This window comes from Neoarius graeffei, chromosome 24 (assembly GCF_027579695.1).
Source record: "Neoarius graeffei isolate fNeoGra1 chromosome 24, fNeoGra1.pri, whole genome shotgun sequence".
In the NCBI taxonomy this organism is placed as follows: Eukaryota; Metazoa; Chordata; class Actinopteri; order Siluriformes; family Ariidae; genus Neoarius; species Neoarius graeffei.
In genome coordinates this window covers 43,574,976-43,596,698 of record NC_083592.1, presented here as the reverse complement: position 1 = coordinate 43,596,698, position 21,723 = coordinate 43,574,976, and the positions used below count along the sequence as shown (strand labels likewise).

The following is a 21,723-nucleotide window of genomic DNA, read 5'->3' as shown; positions in this document are numbered from 1 at the left end:
ACTGGATTGCCCGTTACGGTGATCAATGGCAATCTGACTCTCTCTGTCCTCCTGTGAGTCCCCGAAAACAGCTGGGTCCTGGCGTACACCCAGCCGTCTGGGAAGAGTGTCCAAGACCACCTTGTAGATGGTTGACAAATGATGTCTTATGGCCCTTTTCCACTACCCTTTTTCAGCTCACTTCAGCTCGCTTCAGCTCACTTCAGCCCGACACGGCTCGCGTTTCAACTACCAAAAAACAGCACGACTCAGCTCGCTTCAGCCCTGCTTAGCACCCAAAACTCGCACGGTTTTGGAGTGGGGCTGAAGCGAGCCAAACCGTGCCGAGTGAGGCTGGGGGCGTGAGCAGACACTCCCCTGTGCACTGATTGGTGAGGAGGAGTGTCCTCACATGCCCACACACGCCCTGCGAGCATGCTGGGATCTGTAAACACCGTAAACCCGGAAGAAGGAGAATTACGAATTACAAGAATTATGAAGCCTTATGCGCCTCGCCTCATCTATACGCTCTTGCCAGTATCTGTTGGCGTTGTCGGTGACAACAAGCCACAGCACCAAGACCAGCAACACTAACGACTCCATGTCCTCCATGTTTATTGTTTACTATTCGGGTTGTGAGACTACCGCTTAAAAGCTCACTGATGTCACTGTTTGCGCTGCTTAACGACATCATGTGACGTCCACCCACTTTCGCTAACTCCACCCAATGTGTCCACCCACTTCCAGCCAGCACGGTTCAGCGTGGTTGTAGTCGAAATGCAACTCCAACAGCCCCACTCAGCTCGACTCAGCCCAACTCGGCACGGCTCAGCCCAACTCAGCCGCGTTTGTAGTGGAAAAGCGGCATTAGACCCCCACCTCTGTTCAGTGATGGCCGTTCCAGGTTGACAAATATGGCTTCTTTGACTCCTCGCTCATACCAACGATCCTCTCTGGCTAAAATGCGTACGTCACAATCCCGAAATGAGTGTCCTTCATTGTTAAGATGAATGTAGACAGCCGAGTCCTGGCCTGAGGAGCTGGCTCTCCTGTGTTGGGCCAAGCGCCTGTATAGTGGTTGTTTCGTCTCCCCAATATACGAATTTGTGCAATTCTCACTGCACTGAATTGCATACACTACGTTGTCCTGTTTGTGTCTGGGTATTCTGTCCTTAGGTGGACCAGTTTCTGCTTCAGGGTGTTATTGGGTCTGAAATGTACCGGAATGTTGTGTTTGTAGAAGATCCTCCTGAGTTTCTCGGATAGACCAGAAATGTAGGGAATGACAATGTTCTTGCGTTTGTTCCTGTTATCATCCTTGTCAGTTATGTTTCTTTTTATGCTCTTTAGGAAAGCCCAGTTGGGATAACCGCAATTCTGAAGTGCTTTCTTGATATGATTCTGCTCTTTCTCTTTTCCCTCTAATGTTGTAGGAATGTTCTGAGCCCTGTGTTGCAAGGTCCTAATGACCCCCAATTTATGTTCCAGTGGGTGGTGAGAGTCGAAAAGTAGGTACTGGTCTGTGTGTGTGGGTTTCCGGTAGACCTCGATACTAAGGCTTCTGTCTTGTCTAATGTGTACATCACAATCCAAGAAGGCTAGATTATTCCCACTGACATCCTCCCGAGTGAAGTTGATGTTGCTATCCACTGCATTGATGTGTTTCGAGAAAGCTTCCACCTCCTGGATTTTGATTTTAACCCAAGTATCATCCACGTATCTAAACCACTGGCTGGGAGCAACTCCTGCAAAAGTGGTCAAAGCTATATGTTCCACTTCCTCCATGTATAAATTGGCCACAATAGGGGACTCTGGTGATCCCATGGCGCATCCATGCTTCTGTCTGTAGAAACTTTCATTAAACTGGAAATAAGTGGTAGTCAGGCAGAGGTCAAGCAGGGTGCAAATCTGATCCGTGGTGAGTTTCGTTCTATCCAGTAAGGAGCTATCCTGAAGGAGTTGTTTTCTTACAGATTCGACTGCTTCTGTGGTGGGAATGCAGGTGAACAGAGAAGTGACATCGTAGGAAACCATGGTTTCATCTGAATCTAGTTTGAGGTCTGCAACTTTAGAAGCAAAATCCAGTTTTGCAAGTCCAGTTGCCCATTTCTACCACCCACAGTTTACTATGACCTGGATGATTGAGAATCTTCACAGACACAATTCAGAGTCCTCTATGTCTGAGACCGAGACAAGACCGAGTAAAAATGCGATCGATTCCGAGACGAGACCGAGAACTTGAAAAAGCAGACTTGAGCCTGGCATTGAGAACAAGACTGGTTTCAAGTAATACAACACTACCATGATATATCGTGATCACACATGGATTTCACTACAAATCACAGAGATGGAGAAAAAAAAGCCCATAATTATGCTTTAAATTTGTTCAAAATGTGAGACAGAAAGTAAAATGTTCATTTTGATTGTCATGCTTCCGGGCTCACCCAACACTCAGGACTCCACTTCCCACAATCCCCCTCACACACCAAATGAGGATGGGTTCCCTTTTGAGTCTGGTTCCTCTCAAGGTTTCTTCCTCATGCCGTCCGAGGGAGTTTTTCCTCGCCACCATCGCCACAGGCTTGCTCATTGGGGATAGATTAGGGATAAAATTAGCTCGTATTTTAAGTCGTTCAAATTCTGTAAAGCTGCTTTGCGACAATGTCTATTGTCAAAAAGTGCTATAGAAATATACTTGACTTGACTTGACTTGACCAGTCACTACCACGTGCACTCCATCAGCCAACCCAGAGCCACTTCCTAGGAGTGGCTCCCCCGAGTTCTAATCACCATCACCTGTACCTTTTTGTTTATGTCTGTATTTATACCCCTTTGTTTGTTATACCTCTTTGTTCAACGCTCCTCAACAGATCAGAGGTCTTGTACGAGTCTTCAGTAAAATGTGCAGAGCAGAGGAGAAACCACTTCATAGGCACCCAATGCGCCCGTGAACTTCTCACAAAGCACGTCCAAATCTTTGCAGTTTGAACATTCTTGGGCCGTGAATGCAACATAAATCCACCTTCTGTCGTGTTGCTGCACCTGCCAAAAACACATCTACGTGTCATGGCGATAAATTAGCTCAAAATGGAGGAAATGACGATGAGACCGATAGACTTCCTTTTGTGACGTTATGGACGTCGAGGTCATTCACTCAGACCGCTACCTATATAAATCACTTTAATCATAAAAATTACTATATTAGATTCATTGTTAACGCTTAAAACTATTCCTGTGCCATTCTTGAGGTCTCAAGGCATTTATAAACGAAAGTGAGGCCATGGCTCTGCGTATCTGCTTTACGGGAATGAGGATAACATGTAGCATCGTGGTGCCAAAATTCATATCTGTCTCACTGCAAAGAATAGTTTTCATTCTTCTTTTCTTTTCTGAGAATTAAATTTTTTAAAGCAACCTGTTATATGTTTTTTTTTAACATTTTCTCAAAAAGTAAAACCCTAGAACAACGACTGCATTCAAAAAAAAATAGTCTCTGTAGCAAGTGGATTTTATTTATTGATTTTTTTTTTTGCTTTGTTACTCATATTCTTCACTAACATAAGACGCTTTAATGCAACATTAATATCCCAGAGTCAAGGTTGCACAGTTAGGTACACCAGGAAGCGCTTTCTGTCCTGGGGTGTATTTCCTCGAAGGTTTTGAGTTCTTTATTAACTTTGTCTTTAGAATATTTTTTTAAAAAATAAAGTTTCCTGAAAGGCATTCATAAATTAATGAGTAATCTGACCCATTCATTATTCATTGAGCACTTCTTTATTTGGATCTTGTGTGCAGACCTGTGCAGTTCTAACCTCAAAAATGTGTCGGAGGCTGTTCACTGATCCATTTGCCCAAACTTATTATTATTATTATGCTTTTCAATTCACTCTTTGCCTCATAACAGTTGGGCAGCACAGTGGTCTCCAGGGTCCCTGGTCCAATCCGAAGTTACTGTCTGAATTTGGCATGTTCTCCCTATGTCCACATGGGATTCCTCTGGGTTCTCCGGTTTCCTCCCATCTCTCACTCCACTCAGTAGGAGATTTAATGGGTTTCCTCTCCAAGTACTTGATACTACTAGTTGCTCACAGCATGATGGAAAGAGCATTATGTATTTATGGAAAATGAGATTTATTCACCTCAACAAGTCAGAAAGCCCTAGGAGAGCATCAGAGAGGGGAAAACTAACACACCTGCCTACAGAATATTGCATTTCCTGACCAGACTAGCGTGGGAGCACAAGAGAGTTATAAGAGAAACTCTCATGTAATGGTTGGGGTGTGTGTGTGTGTGTGTGTGTGTGTGTGTGTGTGTGTGTGTGTGTGTTTCATAGTTCTGTTATAAACACTATCATTACCTGACAATTTAAAGAATAAAGTAAAAATAAATGAAGAAAAATATCCAAGAACAATATTCAACAGTGTCCCACAATGTGAACGAAAAAAGTCCGTGCACCCAAAAAGAAAATTCATTCGTTTTTTGGTCTAAATGGTTCAAGGAATTTAAAGGAACAGTCCACCATATTTCCATAATGAAATATGCTCTTATCTGAATTGAGACGAGCTGCTCCGTACCTCTCCGAGCTTTGCGCGACCTCCCAGTCAGTCAGACGCAGTCAGACGCGCTGTCACTCCTGTTAGCAATGTAGCTAGGCTCAGCATGGCCAATGGTATTTTTTGGGACTGTAGTTAGATGCGACCAAACTCTTCCGTGTTTTTCCTGTTTACATAGGTTTATATGACCAGTGATATGAAACAAGTTCAGTTACACAAATTGAAACTTGGCGATTTTCTATGCTATGGAAAGTCCGCACTATAATGACAGGCGTACTAACACCTTCTGCGCGCTTCGGCAGCGCTTTGATATCTGAGCTCCGTATCAATGCGCTGCTGAAGCGCGCAGAAGGTGTTAGTACGCCTGTCATTATAGTGCGGACTTTCCATAGCATAGAAAATCGCTACGTTTCAATTTGTGTAACTGAACTTGTTTCATGTCACTGGTCATATAAACCTATGTAAACAGGAAAAACGCGGAAGAGTTTGGTCGCATCTAACTACAGCCCCAAAAAATACCATTGGCTATGCTGAGCCTAGCTACATTGCTAACAGGAGTGACAGCGTGTCTGACTGCGTCTGACTGACTGGGAGGTCGCGCAAAGCTCGGAGAGGTACGGAGCAGCTCGTCTCAATTCAGATAAGAGCATATTTCATTATGGAAGTACGGTGGACTGTTCCTTTAAGGTAATATTATATACTCGGATTGTTTATTGGCCAAAATAGTTGGTAACAATAATTTTTATACTGTGGCTCTGTGAGCAATTTGCTTTGCAAGAATTTCGTTTAATATAAATTTTTAGGCATGTAACTTTATATATCGTACGAATCAAGATACAAATCTATGATGATTCGAATCAATTAAATAAAAAATGATCCACGATTATTATCAGGCTTATTATAATCACGATTATTATAATCTCTTAGTTTTTCCTAGCTGTAATTGCAGTGTTTAGACAGCAGAGAGTACAATAACATACAGTAGTGGGAATGCATGTGACTTCATCCTAGGTGGAAGAATCACAGCTTTAATGCTGTGAAGCACGCACAAAAAACAGATCTAAAATGGGAAAGAGCTGCTGTGGAACTGACTGTACTAATAGATTTAACAAGAAATCTGAGCTCTCTGTTTACAGTCTATTGAAAACTTTAAAAAAAAAATGGAAGTAGTAGAAATGTTCATAAAAGTTTATTAAGGAAAAGCATATTAAGTTCATTTTTTTATTTAACAAAAGGAATATTTAAGCTGATAAAGATTAGGAAAGTAACTTTTTTTTTTTTTGGCAATAAAATTTTCTTTCCTGTGATGACCTGGCGACTTGTCCAGGGTGTACCCCGCCTTTCGCCCGTAGTCAGCTGGGATAGGCTCCAGCTTGCCTGCGACCCTGTAGAACAGGATAAAGCAGCTACAGATAATGAGATGAGATGAAAATTTTCTTTCTTTAATTTTTTTTCAAAAATATTGTGGGGAAAATCAAATCGTGAACCCAATGTCATGAATTGAATCGAATCCTGAATTGGGTGAATTGTTACATTCTATAAATTTTTCTGAATATTAATTTTTTTCTCTATGTGACAACCTACCGTTTAGAAAATATAACTTGTTCTATCTCTTCCAAGCGAACATGATTTCTGTTGTACAAGTTGTTGATCAACACCAGAGACACAGGAGATGGTTTGACATGGAGGTATCAGGTCATAAATATGTCATGATGCTAGATTACACTTATGTCCGTCATCGTAATGTAACATAGGCACCAGTACTGTCTATTGGCACCTATTTAGAGTGTTTCAGTCACTGATACTATGCTATAGAAAGTACCCCTGGACTGTGACTCAACTGTTTAACTATTGACTTATGCTGATTTTTCGCCACACTCGATTGGACTGGAGTAAAAAAGTACTTACAATCCCTTATTTAAATTCTTGTTAATTAATGCTTTTTTGAAAACACTCACAAAACAGGCCCATGCGTAATGTTCTTTAAGTTGTTCTTGATTCACTAATATCCATTCACCTCTGTCTAAGTTATCATGAATGGTCCCGGTCACAATGAAACTTATGGCTTCCAGTGTTCATTCAGAATTAGAAATGATTAACCTCCAGGGAAGTAGTTTTCTATTGAGGGCATTTATTTTAATATCCGCTTTTCGTGGAACAGACTCATTATTGTGTGTGAATGACTGGGTGCTTAAATCAAGGCTCGTCTCTGCTCCTGAACAATCTGCCTGCCAAAGCCTGAACTTTTATTCATTGGCATGAAATGGGGGAAAAAAAAAAGCAAAAAGCCTTTTTTATGTCTGTATAAATCAAGACTGACTCATCAGAGAATTATGCGAAATAGTTCATGGACTCCATTGAATATGAGGTTAAAGTGCAGATTATTAGCTTTAATCAGAGAGTATTTAAATCTATTAAATCTATGTGAATCATTTTGGGTGATGCAAAATCATCACACATAAATAGTCTGTTTTAAATGTTGACGTGTGGATTTGACACGAACTTTAAGCTTCTTTTAAGAGTTCTTATACAGGCACACAAACCCAATGTAATATTAAAGCATGTTTTATCTTTTTTTTTTTTTGTAACTTATTGAAGGAGAAATTTGAGCTGATACGATCTGAATTTTTGCATATTCAAGAGGAGGACTTATAATACTGTTGATAAAATATTACCCCGTATAATTTGGGTGCATTCAGAGTTCGTGTGTATATAATGGGTAAAATTTACATATCAAACCAGTCTACTCAAGAGAAAGTTCCACCATAATTATTAATTATTCCCACATGACGTTTTTATGAAAAGGTTATTGCTGAAATCTTTACAATTAAGTGTCTTGCTTATTAGTATGGGTAATCATATGGGGCCGAGTAAAATTAAGGATTAATTTCACGAGTGATTTCGAAGTTTTGAATTTCAAAACTTTGAAATCATGAGTGAAATTGATCCTTAATTTTACGAGGAACCATACGATTACTTGTTTATAATATATAGGGCCAAATTCATACTTCGGAAGCCATTCAAGTTCACAATATTTGTCATTCACATTTTCTGAACCAATCAGGGCGCGAGACTATCTTGCACGTTTGAATCAGTTTCTAAAGCATTCCTTGTTTTCGCAAATCTCTCGCTTTTCCCTCGAAGACTTTTCGTGATTCTTGAAAAGGAACATCTTTCAGGATTGATCCCGGATATTTCTCTTGTCTCAGATGCCGATCCAATGCTGCCTGCATTACTTTGAGAGCCTGGCTCGTAGTTTTCCCCATTTTCTTTCCTCACTTCTGCATAAAACTGCGATAGCACCTTGTCTAACTCACAGCATTCACATGCCACTAGAGAGTCGTTTATTTGTCTTTCCGTGGCCCATTTCTTAAACACGGAAAGCCAAAAATTCGTACTTTTTTTGGTATTTTCATTTTCGCTTGCAGCTTTCAATTGGTTTATCATTTCTTCGTCAAATATAGCGAAACGCGACATTGCTGAGTCAGCCATTTTGTTGGCAAAATTTGCTAATTTTTGTAACCGTAACCAAGCAACGAACTAGCCAATAGAATTTCAGAAATACGGCCCCGTGTTAAGGGAAAAAAAGCCCTCCTTGATTGACCAATCAGAATTGAGTAATTTTGGCCCTACAGTATGTATTATAAATAGGCTAATGAGTTTGTTTACACAGATGGTTGCAGCAGCCTGTAATATGTGCGTGTGTGCTGGTGCATGTGTGTTTTTCAGAGGCCGGTGTGGGATTGGGAATCGGTGCTTGCTGTTTAACGCTGGAGAACAGCACTCCTGGGATCTACATTCACAGCCTGGCTCCCGGATCTGTGGCCAAGATGGATGGCAGACTCAGGTGCTGCAAAACAAACCTACTGATCTGACTAGATGCTGTTTACGTACTGGAAAGGTGATGATACACGGGCAACTTTTTGGGCAATGTTGCCGGGCAATGTTGCCAGCAACGGGCAACCTGGTGAGACACAGGGCAACAGACAACTGGCAACAACCAATCAGATAAGAGCAAATCTATTGCTAGGGAGACAGACACCACAAAGATGGACTTTGAAACATTCGCAGCTGTCACTTTTGTCTTGGCTTCAGCCTTTATTTCGCCAACGTTATCCCTACATAGCTAGCGATAACTTTCAGCTAACTATGTTCACAAAAACCACCGCTAGTTAGCTAAACCCCATTCAGTCTCTCTGGAGCAGTGATTAGCTAACAGCAGTTTACACTTAGCTGAAAAAAAAATCGATGTCTTAATTACAACCTGAGCACATAAAAATAGCTGTCTGTTGGTTTTCTAAACATTTGATGAGGTAAATTCGCCACTTTGGGTTCACACACAACAATTTACCAGCATTAAAAGATACAAGTTGTCTCTCTTTTTCTTCGCTCCACTGCCATTGAGACACCGTCATCTTTGTTGCAAATCTCAGAAGCTCTCAGGTGGTCATGTGATTCGCTGCTAGCACTCTGATTGGATTATCTTAAAAAATTGCCCAAAACGATCAAAATCGTTCAGATAGAAATTATGTTGCCCAATCTCAATGGGAACGTGTCGAAGTGCAATTGCCCAGCAACATTGCCCAAAAAGTTGCCCCATGCATCATCAGTTGAAGTTATAGTAATTCACTAAGCTGTAATTATACTGGTATAGAGATCTTGCATGTGACGTCACAGCCGATCCAGATTGTAACAGACGCCATCTTGTCGGTCAAACGCCATATTTCCGCCTTCTACTTCTACTTCTGCTTCTACTTCTACCTTTTCTTCTGGAAAACCCTACTATATACAATTCTACTACAACGGCTGCGGCTACAAGCTCTCCCTTCCTGTGCACGTTTTTTATGTTTTTTGTGTGTATTTTTGCGTGTTGTTCATCTGTACCGGACTTCAATATCCACTACAACCGTATGGACTTACTGGACATTGGTTTCCAGCAGAAAATGACGTTTGTAGCGATTTCCATCACATGCACAACATTCCGGACGAGATAGCGAGACCAGCAGGGTCTCCGTGGATTGTTATTGGGTCTGGCAGGCGAAGGAGGCAGCGTCGGGAGCGGAAGCGGAAGCAAAAGCGAGGATGCAGAGCCGGTCTGTTGACTAAGCTCAGAAAACAGCCACTCAAATCTCCACTGCCAAGCCTCTACCTCTCCAACGCCAGATCCATGGTAAACAAGACGGACGATTTGGAATTACAGCTGGAATTACCTTATTCTATTCTATAATCGGCTGGTCAGTGCTATACTAGATACTACTGATATATCTAGTATCAGTACTAGTAATACTTAAGTGACTTACCCGTCCAATGAGGATTGTTATTTTCTTGTTTACAAGATGCCACATCTGAGGGGGGCTGACAAATCCTGAATTTCTGTAAAGATAACTGTCCAGAGATTTATAAGCACGCAGTGCTTCACCACTGAACAGCGAGGGAAAGTTAATGAGGTAATTATACACGTCTGGGTATTCCGCTGGCAGTTCAATATCCACTGACACGGTCGTGAAAACTACGTCCGGTAAGCCATAAGGGTCACTAATCTGTAGGTCGTTTATTTTAGACATATATCTAATTATCTGTTCATTAGAAAAATGAGCCGTGTAGTCCGTCGGTTGAAGTTGATCCATTCTGTACACGAGTGCAGCAGTATTCAGCGGTGTTTTTTACTGACAAGATGGCGGCTGTTTACATTCCGGTCACGTGACTGCAAGATCTCTATACACCTCGTGCTATACACAAATCACTAAAATTAATTATTACAGTCAGAATAATAGACTGACGTGTGACTATATAACTTCATGTCTGATATAGTGTCTCCATTATACTGTATATTGTTTATTACTGACATGGAGCATTTTATTTAGAGCTTCTTATTAGCCTTATCTGTCTGAGTGTGTTCAAAAGGTGACTGGCGCTGATGTTTACCATGCTGCAGATACGGTATGCATTTGGTCTATCAGCTAAGCTCTATTTTACTTAATTAAGGAAGGGAGAGGCAGGAACTCGAGCCACAAGGGAAAAGATGCCAGTCATGTAAATCATGCCATCTCGTCGACTTTTGACTTAAATAGAATGTGCACCAAATGCCAAAACATCATGCATGGCCTGGAGAGTCTCAGTGTTGTGTCATAATGTGAAAGCGCAACTCTCCAAGGATGAAAATAGGACTTTATTTATCACTGTTAACACTTCTGCACATCTTTGAGGGTTTAAGCATTTTAACAACAGTGGAAAGCTCTTTTTATTATACCCCTGCTCCGAAGAAGGCAGGTATACTGGATTTTTACCTCTGTCTGTCTGTCTGTCTGTCTGTCCGTCCGAAACACTCTTTTTCTCAGGAACCACAAATCATAGCCACTTGATACTTGGTACCAAACTTCAGCTTGGGGTTCTATACCGTGTATACCGTTTTCAGGTCTGTCGCAAATCGACTTCCTGTTTACCGACTGAATGTATTTCTGAAACATAGGGTGGATTTACGAAAATTTTGTAACACTTTTCTCAGCAACTACAACCCCGATTTCAAAAAAGTTGGGACAAAATATAATTGTAAATAAAAACGGAATGCAATAATTTAGAAATCTCAAAAACTGATGTTGTATTCACAATAGAACATAGACAACATATCAAATGTCGAAAGTGAGACATTTTGAAATTTCATGCCAAATATTGGCTCATTTGAAATTTCATGACAGCAACACATCTCAAAAAAGTTGGGACAGGGGCAATAAGAGGCTGGAAAAGTTAAAGGTACAAAAAAGGAACAGCTGGAGGAGCAAATTGCAACTCATTAGGTCAATTGGCAATAGATCATTAACATGACTGGGTATAAAAAGAGCATCTTGGAGTGGCAGCAGCTCTCAGAAGTAAAGCTGGGAAGAGGATCACCAATCCCCCCAATTCTGCGCCGACAAATAGTGGAGCAATATCAGAAAGGAGTTCGACAGTGTAAAATTGCAAAGAGTTTGAACATATCATCATCTACAGTGCATAATATCATCAAAAGATTCATAGAATCTGGAAGAATCTCTGTGCGTAAGGGTCAAGGCCGGAAAACCATACTGGGTGCCCGTGATCTTCGGGCCCTTAGACGGCACTGCATCACATACAGGCATGCTTCTGTATTGGAAATCACAAAATGGGCTCAGGAATATTTCCAGAGAACATTATCTGTGAACACAATTCACCGTGCCATCCGCCGTCGCCAGCTAAAACTCTATAGTTCAGAGAAGAAACTGTATCTAAACACGATCCAGAAGCGCAGACGTCTTCTCTGGGCCAAGACTCATTTAAAATGGACTGTGGCAAAGTGGAAAACTGTTCTGTGGTCAGACGAATTAAAATTTGAAGTTCTTTATGGAAATCAGGGACGCCGTGTCATTCGGACTAAAGAGGAGAAGGATTACCCAAGTTGTTATCAGCGTTCAGTTCAGAAGCCTGCATCTCTGATGGTATGGGGTTGCATTAGTGCGTGTGGCATGGGCAGCTTACACATCTGGAAAGACACCATCAATGCTGAAAGGTATATCCAGGTTCTAGAGCAACATATGCTCCCATCCAGACGACGTCTCTTTCAGGGAAGACCTTGCATTTTCCAACATGACAATGCCAAACCACATACTGCATCAATTACAGCATCATGGCTGCGTAGAAGAAGGGTCCGGGTACTGAACTGGCCAGCCTGCAGTCCAGATCTTTCACCCATAGAAAACATTTGGCGCATCATAAAACAGAAGATACGACAAAAAAGACCTAAGACAGTTGAGCAACTAGAATCCTACATTAGACAAGAATGGGTTAACATTCCTATCCCTAAACTTGAGCAACTTGTCTCCTCAGTCCCCAGACGTTTACAGACTGTTGTAAAGAGAAAAGGGGATGTCTCACAGTGGTAAACATGGCCTTGTCCCAACTTTTTTGAGATGTGTTGTTGTCATGAAATTTAAAAATCCCTTAATTTTTCTCTTTAAATGATACATTTTCTCAGTTTAAACATTTGATATGTCATCTATGTTCTATTCTGAATAAAATATGGAATTTTCAAACTTCCACATCATTGCATTCCATTTTTATTTACAATTTGTACTTTGTCCCAACTTTTTTGGAATCAGGGTTGTACAAATCACACTTGCTTGATATTTGGTATCGAACTTCAGCTTGGGGTTCTATACCGTGTATACCATTTTCAGGTCTGTCGCACATCGACTTCCTGTTTACCGACTGAATGTATTTACGAAATATATAGGGTGGATTTTGACGCTATTTCAAAATGACAGTTTACCAGGATGCTATTTGAAATCCCTGGGGAGAGACACTGCTCTTTACTTACCTGCTTCAAGGTTCGTTATTTGTTCAAGTCAACATTCATAATAAGTGTGCTATTCCTTCGATTGCTTGCATTCTGATATAAGAGAGAGCGGGGGGTGGATAGGTAAGTGAGCAGTAGCTCACAGTTGATCTTGTTTTAAAGAGCTCTATAATCATACGTTATATGTATGTTTAGCCGAGGGGACCAGGTATTGGAGGTAGACTCTGTCAGCCTACGTCATGCTGCACTAAGTGAAGCCTATGCTATCCTGAGCGAGTGTGGACCTGGCCCAGTAAGCCTCATCATCAGCCGACATCCAAACCCTAAGGTACGTTTGCAGAAAAGGTGTATAAGCATACACATAGCAGATACATTAAAAATACCTCAAGAGTTGAAATCTCTTTAAGAACTAAAAAGCATTTCAGATACCTGCTCCACCCAGACAGTCTCCATCAGCATCTTTTCCCTCCTCTGCCACATGAGCAGTAGTGAAAAGGCTGCGTCCACCTGCTAACATTTTAATCATCCTGTTGCATGAAAAACTGAAGCCTGCCAGAAAAGTAAACAACATTCCTTTGGCCTGTGTGCAGGCGGCTCAAGTTTTCCTCCCGCTAATGAATGAAGATGTTGAGGAACAGCCCAGGGTGGACTACACCACAAGGGGTTTGTGGTTGGAATATGCTGACTCTTTGGTCTCCCTAAAAATGATTGCTGAAACTAATGGAGCATGAGGTTAGCGGTGTGAAACCGGCCTTAACCCTTAACACTTACCCATGTGAAACAAGAAGGAGGAAATGGGTTCAAGTACATTGACGTTTAATGTCTTCAAACCATAAGTGCATGTGTGTAGGGGCATTTTAAAAACGGTTGGATTTGAGCGCTAAGTTTCTCACGATGTAGTAAACAAAGCTAGCTTTATGTAGCATATTACATAGGTTTTAGCTCCAGTTCTGAGGAGCTCCATCCCTGAAAAATAGTTTCGTATTTTTATACTCCAACACGCCTAATTCAAGGGCTTTGTAATTAACTAGCTAAAATGCTTAATAACCGATGTGTCCACTGCGTTAAAGCAAGTACAGTTTGTCGTGACCGTAACAAGTGATAAACTAGAATTCTCACTGAATTGTTCTTGACGGTCCTGAATTTTATTCACTCACATAAACCACACATAATGACTTCCTGTTTACTTTGAGCTTCGGCTAAAATCTGTCTATGAACCCTTTCTTTCACGTTTCCTAATGGAGAGACAGACAGAAATAAAAATGTGTATAGTCTCTTGATTGCATGTAAAAATGTTGAGCTTTTGAGAGTAGTTCAACGGGTTATGGTTGTTATGAGTGTGAGGCTTATAATGTACTTTCAAATAAAACAGTTCAGGTACAGTGGCTCAACCATATTTAACATTTAAACATCAAACTATCTGAATTATTTCATTCCTGAAGTTCTAGACAGGCTAAAATAACATGGGCCTTGCCAGCATGAAAGTATTTCAAGGTGCAGAATCAGTGCAGAGGGGAAGAGCAGAAGGAACTACTGCTGGAGTCATCTACAGTACAGTGATGTGATATATATATATGCATGCTGTATATAAAATCTTTTAAGGGCAGTGTTGTGGGCCAGCGGGGAGCATTGCATGCTCAGAGCTCCAAGTTTGCCGTTTTTGGGTTACTGTCCGTGCAGAGTTTTGCATGTTTTCACTTTGGGTTTCCTGTGTGTTCTCCGATTTCCTCCCACCTCCCAAAAACATGCTTGTAGTTGGATTTGACTAAATTACACGTAGGTTTGAATGATTGTGTAATTTTTTTGTTTTTGTTCCTGTAATTGGCTCCAGATCCAGATCCACTGCAAACCTGACCAAAACATAGTGGTTAAAGAAGATGAACGATTCTTATAAGCTTATTTTATGTCTTTGGCTTTGGCGTTTCAGGAGAAAAATAATTAGATTTCCAGGCATTAAAGGTCATAGGCAATGGTCGGAGGTGAAACGTAGAATATCAACTTTATTGTCTAGAAGAACGACCCAAAAAGTGAATTCAATCTTCCTGGTGTCTAATTTGCACCCTAAAATTGAATAAAATGGTTAAAATATACTCTGTTGCCCAATTTCCAAAGGTTTATTTACATCTCACTTATGCGTACTTTCACCGCCAGGGGACCGTCGTCGTGACGTCATTTAAGCCAAACAGACTGGGAGCAGCTCTGTGTTTACTTGCGAACCGAGCACACGTGTACGGACTTTGGTCGTGAGAGGTTGTGTAAAATGTCTGAAATCGATAGTGATTTTGAAGTAGGAACTCTCCAAATTAAATATCGAGAGGTGAAACCGTATACTGTATGTATGAACCTATGGCCGTTGCGAAGCAATCGGTGAATGTGGCTCACTGGTTTGACCGTGCGGCCTCGGAATCGGACAGCGACTCGGCCAACTCTGATCGCGGTGACCCCGGACCTTAACAAGACTCGCGCCCAAACGATTTATCCTGGTAGTTTTGATAAATTCCTACTTTCGACGTAATACTAAATAAGAGCCCTATTAAAGAATAATTAAACCGCCCTTCCTAGTGGATATAGGTAACGATTACTTGACAGTGCGCTGGTAGGCCACATTAGCCTGCCATCCGCAGCATTATACTATTTATAGCCTACTCTAAGCGAGGAAATATCCCTTTGTCTCATTTCCACAATGATTGTACAGGATCCCTCAGGATTCTTGACTTGTCAATTGCAAGCAAAAGTAAAAATGTTTACCTCCAATCTTCTCCTTTTTGCTTGAGCGTTGCTGCTCCGTTTCTTCTTTGACTGCTTGATTTTGTTTCACGCGCACAATCCACTCTCTCCGCCTCGTCTCCTCTTCTGGAAAAAAACAACCCTCTGGCTTCACTCGCACAATCCACTCTTTCTGCCTTGTCTCCTCTTTCGGAAAAAGCCAACCCACTCGCTCCGCCTCTTCTCCTTTTTCAGAAAAAGCCAACCCTCTCACTCCACCTCTTCTCCTCTTTCGGAAAAAGCCAACCCACTCGCTCCGCCTCTTCTCCTCTTCCGGAAAAAGCCAATCCACTCTCTCTGCCTCTTCTCCTCTCTCGGAAAAAGGTAAAAACTTCTTCCTGAACCGGTCCCGTTGTTACAGTTCACTGCACAACAATAAGGCATGGCTTTTCTTTGGAAATTCCCGAACGCACGTCTGCACTCAAGCCGAACGGCAATGTAAGTAAACGGAAGTGGCCTCAACTCAAGCAGTTTGTTTGTCTTAAACTTGACTTGAGGACTAAAGTTGACTTGCTAACTTTAGGACTGCAGTTATCATGAACAGTTTTGCACTCAAGTTTCTATCAATGAAGAGTTTATAACATCAACGAAACTGTCCTCATTTTAAAACTGTTAATATTATAGTCAGGCTGTCTGTTGTTGCCCAAATGAGGATGGGTTCCCTTTTGAGTCTGGTTCCTCTCGAGGTTTCTTCCTCATGTCGTCTGAGGGAGTTTTTCCTTGCCACCGTCGCCACAGGCTTGCTCATTAGGGATAGATTAGGGATAAAATTAGCTCATGTTTTAAGTCGTTCAAATTCTGTAAAGCTGCTTTGCGACAATGTTTGTTAAAAGCGCTATAGAAATGACTTGACTTGACTTGACTTAAATGACGTCACGCGCCGAGTGGTCACGAAAATAGCCGAACAGAAATTCGCCACGATCCGCGCCAACTTATTTTAATTATTACTTAATAACAATACTTCTTGGGACCAGAAAAAAAAATTACAGAGGGTTTTTTAACATATAAAGTTTTATGGCCCGGTCACACCGCCCGAACTTTGCTGGAGCGTTCCTGGAGCGGTGAAAAAAATTCATCACCGCTCGTAACCGTTCACCACCGTTTAACAAAAGTTGGCCCCCGTTAAAGCAACGCCGTATACGCTCGGCCACCGCTGATGTTTCTCGAGGGGCCCTCCTACCGCTCCGAAAGTTTTGAGCTGCACAAAATATTGCGAGCGGTGAGGAGGGGGCAATTTTCCGCCCTGGCAAAGTTCACCCCCGCTCCACCAACGCCCAGTCAAAGTTTGGCACCGCTAGACGCAAGTTCGTGGACGCTTGGGTCCGCTAGGACAACGCAGAAATCTTGAACGCTGGACCACCGCTGCTTCGCCAGCGTTGCCCGGGCGGTGATTAAACGTTGCACAAACTTCGGTGGAGCGGTTGTAAGCGTTTTACGAGCGGACACGGGGTTGCTGGAACGGTGTCGGGCGTTGAAGCAGCTATCCATGGCGGCGATGAACTTTGGTTTGGCGTTGGTATAGAGGTGTCGGAGCGGGACCAGAATTTGGCTATAAATACGGGGAGAAATGGACCAGGAGCTCATTTGGAATCGAGCTGCCGTTGAGTTCAGACCTCATCTATATCGAATTTGCTCAAAGTTACAGTAAAACTGTATCACCACGGATGCTGAGAGACTTGCTATGATTGGTGCTAAACCAACTTTATACCCCCGCCGAGCCAAAGCCCGCATGCGCAGAACGCCGCTATACCAACGCTCGCGTCACCGCTAAACCAACGCTAAAGCAACGCCGGCTTCAGTGGTGCACCGCTAAGCCAACGCCCGTGTTTTCGATTTTTTTCCCATTTTGTGCGCGGTGACGAGCGTTGTCGAAATTCGCCCCCCCCCCACCGTTCAAGGAACGCTCCAGCAAAGTTCGGGCGGTGTGACCGGGCCATTAAATGTGCATAAAATTAAAACCGTTGCCTATGAGCTTTAATTTTGAAAAGAAAAAAGTTTGATCGACTGTGTTTCATATTGTTTACTGCTCTTTATAGTAATATTTTTTATATTTATAAACCTTGTTTTCTAATTATTGCTTAAGATATTTTCACAGTCCTGTACATTTTGGGATCTTTTTTTTAACTCATCAGCAAGGGTTTCCAAGCTTATATATTAAATGATCACTGCATCATTCAACACATCATTTTTTTTTTCACACATTGCTGTATTGCATGTAGAGTATATAGTGCCACCTGGTGGTAACAGCAGCTTAAATGGCTTTTTCTTTAGGAGGAAAGGCTCAAATTAACTTCGATATGGGAAAAAAAGATATTTAAGAGTGGCGTCACTTGAAGGTTTAACAGCTTTTATATACATGCACATACAAATGCAATGGATTTCCATAACGTGGAAGTCACTTTGTGTGCATCGCAGATGTCGGAGCAGGAGATGGACGAGGTGATCACTCGCTCTACTCACAGAGACAGCATGGGAAGCCATTCTTCCTACAGTCTGGGTAAGCTTTTCAAACATACATTTAAAAACGGTCTCATTCTCAACTGTTTTCTCGTTCAAGACAAGCTGACAATTTGATTGTTCCAGTCACTCGCTTAAAATATAGTGCTGCTTTTGGTAGGGTTTTTGAAATCAAACTTAAAAAATTTGCATTTAAATTCCTATTGCAAAAGTCATTATCATGCTCAGTGACTCAGTTGACTGGATTTATCCAAAAGTTCCTTTTTTTTTTATTTTATTCAGCTTTTTGGTTCAGATACACATGTAGGTCATGCTGTATTAATTTGGACTCACAATTCATATTCAACCGGCATCGATTTATGCGTTTTCTGTGCAGGACAATCATCCAAAAGCCCTTCTCCCATGATGAAGGCCAGGCAAGGTGATGGCAGCCAGGCCCTCAGCTGGACCATGAAGAGGTTTTTGGAGCCGGCCAGCCGAGTAAATAAGCAGCTCTTACCAAAAAAACTTTGAGTTTTTAAGATAATCATGATGTTTGACGCTCATCAAATGCGTCTGTGAAATTTTACTCACTTGACAGCTTTTTTCGATGAAGTATTTTATTCTGTTTTAAACCCTTCTCCCGACAGCAAGCTTCTCTAAGCTCTGAAGCTGAGCTCTCTCAGTACTTCTCCCATGACATCCCTAGTCAATCTTCCCTTTCAGCGATGGGCTCCAGTGATGATGGTATGCTTCACAACAGCAGGAGCTGCAGTACCTCACTGGATGAGTCAACAGCACCTCATTTACATGGTAAACACAGAAATATTTTCCTTCCCTGTCTCTAGCTAGCTGGGATTCGATCATTACCTTGAAGATGCTTAAACGGTGAATCGTGTTCATTACAACCCTTTCGTTTTGACTCAATATTCTACAGTCTAAAATGACTAGGATGACTGAAAAGCTTCATCTCATCTCATCTCATTATCTGTAGCCGCTTTATCCTGTTCTACAGGGTCGCAGGCGAGCTGGAGCCTATCCCAGCTGACTACGGGCGAAAGGCGGGGTACACCCTGGTCATCACAGGGCTGACACATAGACACAGACAGCCATTCACACTCACATTCACAGCTACGGTCAATTTAGAGACACCAGTTAACCTAACCTGCATGTCTTTGGACTGTGGGGGAAACCGGAGCACCCGGAGGAAACCCACACGGACACGGGGAGAACATGCAAACTCCACACAGAAAGGCCCTCGCCGGCCACGGGGCTCGAACCCGGACCTTCTTGCTGTGAGGCGACAGCGCTAACCACTACACCACTGTGCCGCCCACTGAAAAGCTTAATTTTTTAAAATCACATCAAACAACTTTTTCCTGTCTTCTTTTGTCTACAGCTTATAAAGAAGGTAGCCCTTGTGCTAGATCTTCTGGCCCTGTTAATCGGACCACAGAGCGGCAGGCTAGCGTGACCAGCAGCCCCAGCTCAGTTCGTAGCCCCCTCTTACGTCAGCGCTGTGTTATTTGCTATGAAGACGAAGCCAGTGATGAGGATGAAGATGCTGGACCCTTCCATCACCTAAAACGTGGGAACGCTGATGCTGCTCGCCACCAGGAGGATGACTCGGGAATTGTCGTGGCGACGTCATCATTGGAAGTGGACGACGAAAGCCAAGACAGCAGTGAGGGCAACCGGCTCGAAGCGGCCACTCCATTTTACAGCAGCTCGCTTGAGTCGGTGGAAGGAGGAGGTAATGTTACTGAACTGCCTTTTATGCCCATTTACTGTTCTGAGCACAGTGCCAGCCTGGGCACAAGGAAAGAGGCTAAGCGCTCACCCAAGCTGGAGCACAAAGCTGTAACACGTGTTAAGAGCATGATGAGCATCGAATGCCCCAACCTTGCACAGAAACCTAAGACTGAGGACATCACTGCAGCCTCTGGTGCTACCCAAACCCAAGCCACCCAGAGAGGGAGAACCCAGCACCACTGCCGGAGAGGTGAACCCAGTGAGCTGGCAGGCATCTGCACTATCGAGACTGTGGTTCTAAAGCGCAGTGAGTCTGAGTCCTTTGGACTTGACCTGGAGATCAAGTCATCTCCTCTGAAAGTGCTGATTACTGGACTGAGGCCTGGAGGTGCTGCTGAGAGGGTAAAGTACTGTTGAAGGGAAAATGCTATATGTGATAACCAATCTGTCCTGGCATTTATTATAAAGATGTGCATATATACCATTTTAAAGGTGTTTTTGCCTACAGTGTAGTAGCCCTGTAAATTAAATTCTTTGAAAGTCTGCTATGTTTAGGAATACGCTTTTACATTTTAACAAATTAATCATGTAAGTAATACTTTTGGCGCTGGGCATAACTTGTTTTACCATTGGTATCTTCATTAAAGTGCATATCATGGGTAAATTCAGGAGCGAGATCAGTGTAATTCTCCTATTTTATTTTAAACTTGGGTCAAATATCTGTAACATTCTGCATTCTCTGCAATTTTTTTACCTTGCGCAATACCAGAAAAATTCAGTTGAAATCAAGCCATTTGAGGCGAATTGGTCCGCCTCTGAAAAAACTTGGTATTTGAATTTCCCGGCAAACATTGATTTTCGTGACGTCGCGTGCGGGACGCCTTCTTCTGAATCCTACGTCAGCGCTGGTTTGTTTATGAGAAAACGACCTGGTGGTTTTCTGCAAATTTCTTCAACGTTATCGCGTAATTATTAAAATGGTTAACAGATGTATCGTAGGAGGGTGTAGCAACACCAATCTTGATGGGATTAGTACTCATCGTTTCCCAAAAGACCGGACAATGAGAGAGAAACGGGAGCGCTTGGTCTACACAGGCTGTGCACTGAAACCGTGCAAAGCTCTCGCAGCCTGCTGGCGCTTCCGCAGATAACGTCACGAATCTGGCTCCAGACTCCCTTGGGATTTTTCCAGACGTGTTTTGTTATTTTATTTTTTTCTGCTGTAGACAGATGGCCTTGTGCAAAATTACCCTTCTGGACGAGTGTGTAAACGGACATACTTTCATATAAAAAATAAAAAAAAACTAAATTGGTCCAGAATACCAGTATGCCTTTTAAAACTAAAAAGCAGAATAGATATAAAGCTTCATTTTAAAAGTAAACCACTCTTAACACACATCAACACAGACCTGTAATAATCTATTCATATACTTTTGAAAAACTGTGATTTACAATAATGTCATGCAAACAAAAAATACGATCACAGAAAAATGACAAGCTCCTTTAACAGCCACTGCTGTCTTCTTTCGTTTCTGTCTGTTAGGAAGCCAGGGGGAGAATGAACGTGGGAGATGAAATAGTGGCCATTGGTAACACTCCGGTGTGCACCTCGTCCTATCAGGAAATTTGTGATCTCATGCACAACCTGCCAGTCACACTGACCTTAGAGATTCAGAAGCCAGTCTCAGGTGAGTTGGCGCAATGCTTTTATTATTTTTTGAAGTGTTATTTTGAAAAAAGTATGTTCAAATTTAGAAGTGTGTCATTACTTATTACAACTTCTTTAGGGATTAAGATGAAGCTTTGTTTTAAAGTACACTATAGAGGAATAATAAGAGGTCTGTTATTAATCACATGGTATTAACTAGAACGGGTGCCAGCTTTTTATTTATCATCTTAACTTGCTATAGATGGTTGTTTTATCTGCCC

The 21,723-nt window shown here is 42.1% G+C and overlaps 1 protein-coding gene across 2 annotated transcripts in view; it reads left to right on the top strand.

The window, feature by feature from the left end:
• pdzd2 (PDZ domain containing 2) overlaps positions 1-21,723 on the top strand; it is a 268,490-nt gene that overhangs the window by 227,619 nt on the left and 19,148 nt on the right. For both annotated transcript variants that reach the window (XM_060907275.1, XM_060907276.1), the window contains 7 exons: positions 8,262-8,379; positions 13,036-13,168; positions 18,022-18,103; positions 18,440-18,543; positions 18,693-18,855; positions 19,442-20,196; positions 21,338-21,482. In XM_060907275.1, coding sequence (XP_060763258.1) covers positions 8,262-8,379; positions 13,036-13,168; positions 18,022-18,103; positions 18,440-18,543; positions 18,693-18,855; positions 19,442-20,196; positions 21,338-21,482 — 1,500 coding nt within the window. The remainder of the gene's footprint in view (positions 1-8,261; positions 8,380-13,035; positions 13,169-18,021; positions 18,104-18,439; positions 18,544-18,692; positions 18,856-19,441; positions 20,197-21,337; positions 21,483-21,723) is intronic.